Genomic DNA, 9,895 nt, shown 5'->3' with positions numbered 1-9,895 from the left:
AGAGGGGGGAGATTCTAAGTATGTGTGGGAAGTAAAACCATCAGGACCTGGTTGGCTGCGGGTGAGAGATGGGGGGGCGTCTAGGTTGATGCCCTAGGTTCCCAGCTGGAGTGCCTGGGTAGCCAATATTGTTACATCTGAGATGTCCATGGGACATCCAGGAGATGTCTGAAACTCACGGACAGGGCTGAAGATACAAGCTGGCATGCCACTAGCATGTAAATGATGCCTGGGAACATGAGAGTGGATGAAATCAACCAAGGAGACCATTTACAATCAAACAGACTTCGGATTTGGATCTCAGATCTGTCACTTGCTATCTATGTGGCCTTGAGTAAGTAACTATAACTTTCTGAGCCCCGTTTTCTCATCTTTTTCTTGAGTTGGAGTCTCACTCTGTTGCCCAGGCTGGAATGTAGTGGGTATGTTCACAGCCACTGCAGTCTTGACCTGCTGGGCTCAGGTGATCCTTCTACCTCAGTCTTCCAAGTAGCTGGAATTACAGGCATATGCCACCATGCCTGGCAAATTTTTAAATTTTATTGTAGAGATGAGGTCTCACCAAGTTGCCCAGACTGGTCTCGAACCCCTGGGTTCAGGCAATCCTCTCACCTTGGCCTCCCAAAGTGCTGGGATTATAGGCATGAGCCACCAAACCTGGTCTGCATTTTCTCATCCTTAAGTGGGTATTTTCTTTTTGTAAAATGGTTACCACAGTGCTGGGCTCAGAGCAAATGTTCAATTATTACTTTAGCTCAATAGTTACCAGCAGGCAGAAACTGAACAAGATCCTTCTGCCAGGGCCTCAAGGTCTCATCTGTAGCTACTGCCCTGTACCCACTGTACCCCACAGAATGTGTGCTCAGTGAATAGTTGCTGAATAAATGCATAAATCTATATAACCAAACAACACCTACTCATTACAGCAAGTAAGAGAATTAAACGGGATTTTTATAAAATTACAAAAAGATCCATGAAAATGTCAATAAACTGACTTCGGAAGAGTATCTAGCACTTAGAAGGTAAACAAGAATGTCAGTCCCTTCCCTTCTGCCCTTGTTTATCCCATTCTGTTTTTTTGGACCTTAAATCTCTTTCTTTCTATTGGCCCTTCCTTTCAGATTTCAAACATGTTCCACTCTCTCTTAATTAATTAATTAATTAGAGTCAGAGTCTCATTCTGTTGCCCAGGCTGGAGTGCAGTGGCACAATCATAGCTTACCACAGCCTCAATTTCCTGGGCTCAGGTAAATCCTTCTACCTCAGCCTCCCAAGTACCTGGGACTATAGGTACACACCACTACACTTGGTTAATTCCTTTTTTTTTTTTTTTTGAGAAGAGGTCTTGCTAAATTGCTCAGGCTGGTCTCAAATTCCTGGTCTCAAGCAATCCTCTCACCTTGGCCTCCCAAAGTGCTGGGATTACAGGCATGAGCTACCATACCTGGTGTCTCCCCTAATTTAAAAAAAAAGCTCCCTTGGGTCTCATTACCCCCCTCAAATTTGCTGTCCCATCATTCTTTAACTTCACCAACAGTACCCTTTCTCAACCCAAAACGCTTGTCAATGAACAAACCCCACTTTTTGTTTTGGAAAAAAAGCCCAAATTTATTACTTTAAAAAAGCAGATATAATTTACACAATTGTTTAAGCAGTCCTGTATAGAGATGTTTTATTTTAACATATATATGTATACATTTTTTCTACTGCAGTAATTCATTTCAAGAGAAATTTCATTATGTATCTTCCACAGAGCCCTAAGCCGAGACAGCCAATGTATTCAAATAAGCCCCGAGGTGTGGGAGGCTTCAGGCCAGTTCCTCATTAGAAGCCTCAGCATGGGGGCTCTGGAGACCAACGCGGAAGGTCTTCCAGGGAGAGCTGAAACGTTCAGATAAGTGAGCTCTGGGAAGAAGGGGTAGTCGGTTGGCTCTGGCAGGCTCCGGCAGGCTCACCCCTGGGGTAGAGCAAAGAGAACAGACAGGGGAGTTCTGAGAGGCACCAGAGCTATATAAACTCAAGGGGATGGAACCAAGTGAGCGGCAGCGGTAATTGAGTTTCAGTTACCTGCAGGGTGGTGAAATAAAGCAGTAACTTCATCTGCCTGACATGGGGGAAGTTTAGAGGTGTCCTTGGCATACTCACAGTGAAATCTGTCACCCTTTCACCGTGTTGGGTGACGGCAACCGTATGGCGCTTCCCAGTGACAGCCCATGTGTGTCCTGTTAGGCAGCCCTGGCGCACTACAGCTAATGAAGCATGTTCCTACAGGCCTGTCTCCCAGAGCTTTCTGCATCCTCTGTCTGCAAAGGAACGGCACCACGGGAAAATCTAGCATAGCCATCACCCAAACTCAAAAGCACCTTTGAACGGCAGAGAGAGACCCATTTTCCTCTCTGCCCGGCCCAGGGTTGGACCAGCCTCAGGTCACTTTTTGTGGGTCTGTACAAACGTGCCGACCGGCAGCGAGCCGTTCTTCACCTGAGCCCGGATTTCAGCTCGATGCTTTAATGTGAAGACCAGGGCTCTCACCGTCCGCCGGTACGGCCCATTAATGAGGCGGGAGCAGAGATGAAACGTTTCCCGCTCAATATTTTCAACCAGTAGGTGATCCATCTAAAAAACAGCAAAATTATCAAATTAGGACCTTGCATTGCATAAGGATTAAAAGCAAGAGAGGCTGGAGCACTCTGCTCAGAGGCCTCCATTAATCAACTGGAATTCAAGGACATCTACTTCCTGTCACAAGAGAAACAGGAAGAGCAAATTAATTCCACCCTGGCAATTAAAGAACAAGGCCATGTGCTTTGTGACAGGGACCTCATTCACACAACCCCTGCCGGGTGGTAATATTTGCCATTATAACAGGAAACTGGCCTGAACTAAGCAACGGGTACTGGGCCCTATACTTTCCCAACCAGGAAACGAAGACCAAGAATAATAAATCAGTATAACTGTTCATACTTTTTTGTGTGTCTTTAGAGTGCCTTTTAGCTCCTTATAGCATGTTGGAAACACTGGGTCTGGATCCTAATATGTGTATATAGCAGTTTGTAAATCACTTTTCACATTCTGTGCTTATAACTCCTATTATCACATTTCACAGATGAGGAGACAGGTTCAAAGGTAAAGTTTCAAAGTCTTACAACTACTAAGAGATAGCACTGGGACTCTGACCCGGGATCCTCGACTCCAAAGTTCATGTTTCTTTCCTTTCACCTCACTAACCTTCCCTCCAACATTCCAAGAGACTGGCTGAGATTGGAGAGACTCCTGCAGTTTCAATTAAGCAGAGTAGGCTTAGGGGATGGGTCCTGTAGCAATTCTGGGGTGGTCTGGCTCAGGCCCAAGTCATCTTGAGGCCTCAGATCTAATCGAAGCAGAACGGGCCTGCGACTTTGTCTACATGGTTTGGATCCAGGCCAGGTTGGGATGCTAGTCAGAGACTCCCAGCCCTACCTTCCCCTCCAGGTCCATCTCCAGCTATTCCCCTCCCAACCCTGACCAGGCCCAGCCTGAGTGTTTCATTCTCAGCCCTTTCCCACATCTTTCTACCTCTGCACAGATAAGCAAGACACAATTTTCTGTAGGAAATACATTCCTATTTGTATGTCAAAGCTTAGGTATAAACAACCAACCACAAAATAGCGCTAGTGCAAAAGACTTAAAGTTCTTCAGGCTGTCACATGTCCTGAGCTTCCCTTAGTCATTATCATAATGTGATATAATGATCTATGTTTTGTCTCCCTCAGTAGTATGTTCCTTGAAAACAGGAAACAGATTTATCTCTCTCACTTCCCTTTGTCCTTCATTCCTTCTCTCCCTACCTCAGCCGCTCATCCAAATATTTATTCAGCACTTACTATGTGCCAGGCTCTGTGCTCAGACTGAAGAACAAGGCAGGCAGAATCCTTGAATCCATGGGGAGCACAGTCCAGCAGGAGAGTCCACCCACTGGTCATGGGGACTGCAAGGGTCCTGAGTGCCAGGAGGGGTGGGGGAACGAGTGCTGGGGAGCACAGCCACAGAGCAGTGAGCAACCTAGGAGAGCAGTGCCTAACTCAGGAGGAAATGGCACTTAACCTAATGCCTGGAGAATGAGCAAGAGCTGGACAGCTAAAGTGAATGTTTGCTTTGTGATGAATTCGCTGAGCTGTTCATGTGTTCTGTATACTATTCTGTATACGTACTATACTTCTGGGTAAAAAGCAAAGTTCAAAAAAAAAAAAACACCCAAAAGAAAAAAGGGGTCACCTGACATTTAATAAAATGTCCTAACATGGAGCAGAATAGGACTGAGAGAGAGAGAGAGAAAGACACACACACACACATACACACACACACACACACACGGGGGACAGGGAGGGGGAAAAGCATGAATATCTAGGCCTAGGTCTAGCAGACAAGTAGTGCTCACAAAAGTCTGTTATCCTCATGACTGGAGGATTCTCTCCTAGGCTTATGCTGGAGTAAGCTGACCTGGTGTTACGGCCCTCTAGAACCCAGACTCCTCAAGATTTTTCAAGGTTTTCTGGGACAGCACTGAACTAGCCCCGGCCTGAGGTGGCCCTGGTACCAGACTACTGTAGGAAGCTGGAAAGGTGGCTGGCTGAGTACCCAACATTTGTCCTGAAGCATTTTCCAGAAAGGTTCCTCATCACAGTGTGAGGCTGGTTGGTCACCGACTTTTTAGAGATTCACTTACCAAGAAAGTCTTCCTTCCTTTTTTTTTTTTTTTTTTTTGAGGTGAGTGGTTATCAAGGATAGAAGGTTTGTAAAACAAGCCATGGCCACTCCAGCAAATATTAATATAGTACCTATATTTGTTAAAAGGGGAGGCTGAGTACGGTGGCTCACTCCTTTAATCCCAGCAGTTTGGGAGGCAGAAGCAGGAGGACTGCTTGAGCCCAGAAGTTTGAGACCAGCCTGGAAGCAGAGAAAGACCTTGTCTCTACAAAAATAAATTAGCCAAATATGGTGGTACAAGTCTGTAGTCCCAGCTACTGGGAAGGCTGAGGCAGAAAGATCGCCTGAGCCCAGGAAGTCGAGGTTGCAGTGAGCTGTGATCATGCCACTGCACTCCAGCATGAGTGGCAGAGTGAGACTCCGATTTAAAAAAAAAAGAACTCCGAGAGTACCTTGGAATTCACATACTTTATTCAGAAAATAGTTAACTGAGTTGCTACTTTGAGTCTGGCCTGATCTTGGAGACATAAAACAGAAAAGATGCAACCCCTGCCCTCCACAAACTCACAGCCTAAAAGGGAAACAGCATGTACACAGGTAACCAGGGGGTGGCATGACAGGTGCTATTCCAGTGGTGTGTGATGTGATGGGCACAGAAAGGAAGCATCAAACAATTCTCGTGCATGCTTCCTGTTAAATGAAGACCAATTAGAATGAGAACAAAGAAAAATTATCTGTGGTATTAAAATATAAATCTTAAGAGAAAATAACTCATCATGCACTGCTGTGTATAACAAAGTTTATTGCAAGAAGTGGAGAATGCCCATCTATTTTTTTTTCTTTGAGTTGGAGCCTCACTCCATTGCCCAGGTTGGAGTGCAGTGGCATGCTCACGGCCATCCCAGTGTCAACCCGCTGGACTCCGGCGATCCACCCGCCTCTGCCTTCCAAGTAGCTGGAACTAAGGCACGCACTACCACACCCGGCTCATTTTTTATTTTTATTGTAGAGAGGTGGGCTCGTCAAGTTGCCGGGGCTGGTCTTGAACCTGTGGGCTCAGGCAATCCACTCGCCTCAGCCTCCCAAAGTGCTGGGATGACAGGCTGAGCCACCGAGCCTGGCCAAGGATGCCCATCTTGTAACTGCCTTTGGGTAATCAAACCCACCAAAATTGATAATTCCCTTCCAGTGAGTCCTTACCTGGTGTTTTAGATAAGTTCCTTTGGACAAGCGGACCACTGATAAATTGAGAAAAAGGGGTTTTGCTATGAGACAATCTGCATGAATGGGAAAGGGAACTGGCCCGCTGGAAGGATTTATCTGGGGACTGGGAACCAATCCTTTCTGGCCTCCTTCTCACGTGTTTTTGTTCTTCTCCATGGGCCTTACCCATTGCTAATTCTAATGGCCTTATTCTCTCCCCCTATTCTACATAGCTTTTCTCTACCCAACACTCTGCTTCCTCAGAACTCCTCCAATATCCCTTCTGTTTCAGCACTTGCACTATTGTTTCTTGGTATTTCCTAGTTCACATTTCCCAGAGATAGGGAATCTGATCTGCCTTCCTTATCAACTTGTACCTGTGAGTTGAGTGTGTGTTATTCAGCTGTCTGATCCTGGATGAATTGGCTATAGCTGGGGGAAGATGTAAAACACGACCACCTCAAGCTGTCCTTCACCAGTGGGAAATGGGGCCATAAGCAATTACTGATGTCTGCCACATCTTTAAGTACTTTCAGGGCAAGGGAATAAAACCAGGTCTTGGCTGGGTGCTGTGATTCAAGCCTGTAATCCCAGCACTTTGAGAGGCCGAGGTGAGGGGATTGCCTGAGTTCATGGGTTTGAGAACAGCCTGGGCAACTTGGCGAGACCTAATTTCTACAACAAATCAAAAAATTAGCCGGGCGTTGTAGAGCATGCCTGTAGTTCTGGCTACTTGGAAGGTTGAAGCGGAAGGATCGCCTGAGCCCAGCAGGTTGACAATAGGGTGGCTGTAAGTGTGCCACTGCACTCCAGACTGGGTGACAGAGTGAGACTCCAACTCCAAAAACAAACAAACCAGGTCTTCTTGCATTTCTCTTAAGTGCAGAACTTCTCACACTGTATTGTAACTATCTGTCTATCTTCCTCAGAAGACTGTAAGCCTCTCTAGAGTTTATACCACATCATATCCATTTTAAAACTCCCCATGCCCAGCATAGGTAGTGGCACATAGTGTTTAGCCAATATTTGTTAAATGAATGTCCTTCCTTCCCATGTGTGTCTCCCTCCCTTCCTGCTCTTCCAATAACATCATATACATAGCAGATAAAATATGAAATGTAATGTTTCCATTTTATGCATATTTTCTAGTTAAAAAACCTCCCCATTACTAGGTTCAACTCTTCTATGAAATGTTGTCAGATTCCCCCACTAGATTTAAGTGCTCTGTACTTCGTGTGTCTACACCTGCTCGTACCATTAGTACAGACGGCCTCATAGTTTAATCACTTATAGGCTCTCAGCCAGAAGATAGTAAGCCTTCTTAGGATAGAGAATGTGACTCATTTATATTTGTGTTCACCCCAGGACCTAGTAGATACTCACTAAACATATGCTGAACTGAATAGCCACCAGAAGCAAACTTTGTGTGGGTTTCCCAATAGCATGGTTGGATTTGTACATATCTACCCTGACTTCTTTTTGACAACTTGAATACATTTATGAGAGAGCTGGTCAAAGCCAGGGGTGCAGACTGAGGTCATTAAACAAAGAAAAAACTAACAGTCCCTTATGGGGACGTACCCCTGACCTGGATCTCATTAGCACCATCTGACAACCAACTGAGCCAACCAGCCAGTGTTTCATAACTCTTAATGATACAGGCTCACTTTGAGAATCAGGTTCATTTTTTTTAATGACATAATAGGAAAATGATCACAGGCCATGAGGTAGGAAAGGAGAGTGGATAATGAGGAAGGGGAAGTAAGAGAATGACACCACAGGGGACGTTCATATGAGGAAAGATCTGAAAGATAGGGAAGAACAAAGAAGATCCAGAAGGGAGAAAGTAAAGGGGAATGGAGCCTGGGTTTCAACGATGGAGTTTTTATTCACCTATTCCATTATTCCAAGAACAAGAAAATAATCCATGAATCTAGAAAGCAAGATCTGTAGGGTAATAAAGAGATGCACCTCTCGGCTGCGTATATATTCTTCAGCTGTGGCTTTCACTATTAAAGGTTACAAGTGAAACAAATAACATGGAAACATTTTTTTCCCTACAAAAAAATGTAGTAAGAAGATTTGGGGTTTGTAAAACACATGCTAGAATCAAACTGTGAAGGCTTTCTAGTCACTGGACCAATAACTTACCCAATGATTTGCCACTGCCTGCTTAAGCACATTTATGGAGATCTGAAATCTGATTTGAATGTACCCAACATGTCAAAGACCAGATACTGGATTAGACGTTTCGTTGATTTACCCTAATATGGAAATATCTCAGATGATGATAGGTGCTAAGAATTAACCTTACGTAAAAGTGTCTGAATTTATATTCTCTGACATAACAAAATGATAAACATGCTATCAAATGCTGTTTATACAAGGAAAACTGATTTTTTTTTTGGCTAAGAAAGACAGCAAGATGCATACTTTTAATTTTTTAAATTTACTCTCTGGGGACAAAGCCATTCAGCAATGCTTAATCTGATATTTTTTCCAATTACATTAGAAAGCACTAACAAATGTATCACTTTTTTAACTCTGCTTTGTAACACTCGAGTGCTTACTACTTGATGTGCCATTTAAAGGATAATTAATGGATAAACTAAAAGGATAATTATTATGGAGTTTAATATAGTAGGCAAAATGCTCACTAATCCTTACAAGCATAGCTTCGTTATTATCATTAACTTAAAAAAATACCACAGGGAACTGGTATTTACCACCACATTAACTATGTATTATATACCCACACTATATGTTTCTGCAACAATTTTTTGTTTATTTCACAAATAAACTTTATTTTAAAATAGCAAGTCTTGTTGACTACTCAATATTCTGGAAAATTAGACTTATAACCTTCATCATTTTTCCTCTCTTCCCAGGGTTTAAAACTACTTTTAGCAAAAGTTTAGCAAACTTTTGGATGTGTTACAGCATATTAATTAACTATCAAATAGATTTTTAAAATTATAAACATAAAAAAAGACATACAGAAAAGGATATACAAAATGACACTGAAATTAATCAAGATTAAAGAGACAACATGAATGTAAATAAATATGTCAATTTTCTGCAATGCTATTTAAATAATCAATAAAAATATCTTATGGAACATTTGGCATATAACTGACTCTTAATAAACCTCAGACATCATAACTTGCCCAGCATTTATTTAAAAAGCCCTAATTACCAAAAAAGGAAATGCACCAAATGTTAATAAGATTCTGTCTGGTGGTAGGTAGGTTAGTGGTGATGTCCTCCCCCTTCTATATTTTTTATTGTAAGTTTGTATTTTTAAAAAAGCCCAAAACTTTCTTTTAAAAAAAGAATATATATATATATATATATATATATATCATATGTCCATTTGTCTTTCTTTTGTGAATGAGATAGAAACATTAAAAATTTTTTTTTAGCTGGGCTCGGTGGCTCAGCCTGTAATTCCACGCCTTTGGGAGGCTGAGGTGAGTGGATTGCCTGAGCCCGCGGGTTTGAGACCCCCCTGGGCAGCGAGACCTCATCTCTACAATAAATTAAAAAATCAGCTGGGCGCGGTAGCACATGCCTGTAATTCCGGCTACTTGGAAGGCTGAGGCAGAAGGATCGCCAGAGCCAAGCAGGTCGAGACTGTGGTGGCCGGGAGTGGCCACTGCACTCCAGTCTGGGCGACAGAGTGGGACTCCAACTCAAAAAAAAAAAAATATTAAACATTCTTTAAGGATACTTTAATGGGGATGCCCTGGGATATTCTGGGGGAGGAAAATACATGGATGTTATTTGTCTGATTTTTCCAGAGTATCAATTAGCTTATAAGATTTGTTGCTTACTTGGATGGACTTAGAATCTATAATACTGAGTGATCTATCACAGAAACAAAGAACCAAGTATCACATGTTCTTGCTCATAAGTGGACCTTGAACAATTATCGTAATACTATAAGAAAGGGATTGGCAGTAGTGAGAAACTGCCAGGGGAGGGCAGAGGCGGGATTGTCAGTAGT

General features: G+C 43.1%; 1 protein-coding gene across 2 annotated transcripts in view; it reads right to left on the bottom strand.

The window, feature by feature from the left end:
• Positions 1-1,614: 1,614 nt before the first annotated feature.
• TCEANC2 (transcription elongation factor A N-terminal and central domain containing 2) overlaps positions 1,615-9,895 on the bottom strand; it is a 44,421-nt gene continuing 36,140 nt past the window's right edge. For both annotated transcript variants that reach the window (XM_008074269.2, XM_021707113.1), the window contains one exon: positions 1,615-2,616. In XM_008074269.2, the coding sequence (XP_008072460.1) occupies positions 2,428-2,616 (189 nt within the window). In that variant the 3' untranslated portion in view covers positions 1,615-2,427. The remainder of the gene's footprint in view (positions 2,617-9,895) is intronic.

This window comes from Carlito syrichta, unplaced genomic scaffold (genome assembly GCF_000164805.1).
Source record: "Carlito syrichta isolate Samal-C Ts95f unplaced genomic scaffold, Tarsius_syrichta-2.0.1 Scaffold316384, whole genome shotgun sequence".
Classification (NCBI taxonomy): domain Eukaryota; kingdom Metazoa; phylum Chordata; class Mammalia; order Primates; family Tarsiidae; genus Carlito; species Carlito syrichta.
This window is presented reverse-complemented; position numbering and strand designations above follow the sequence as displayed.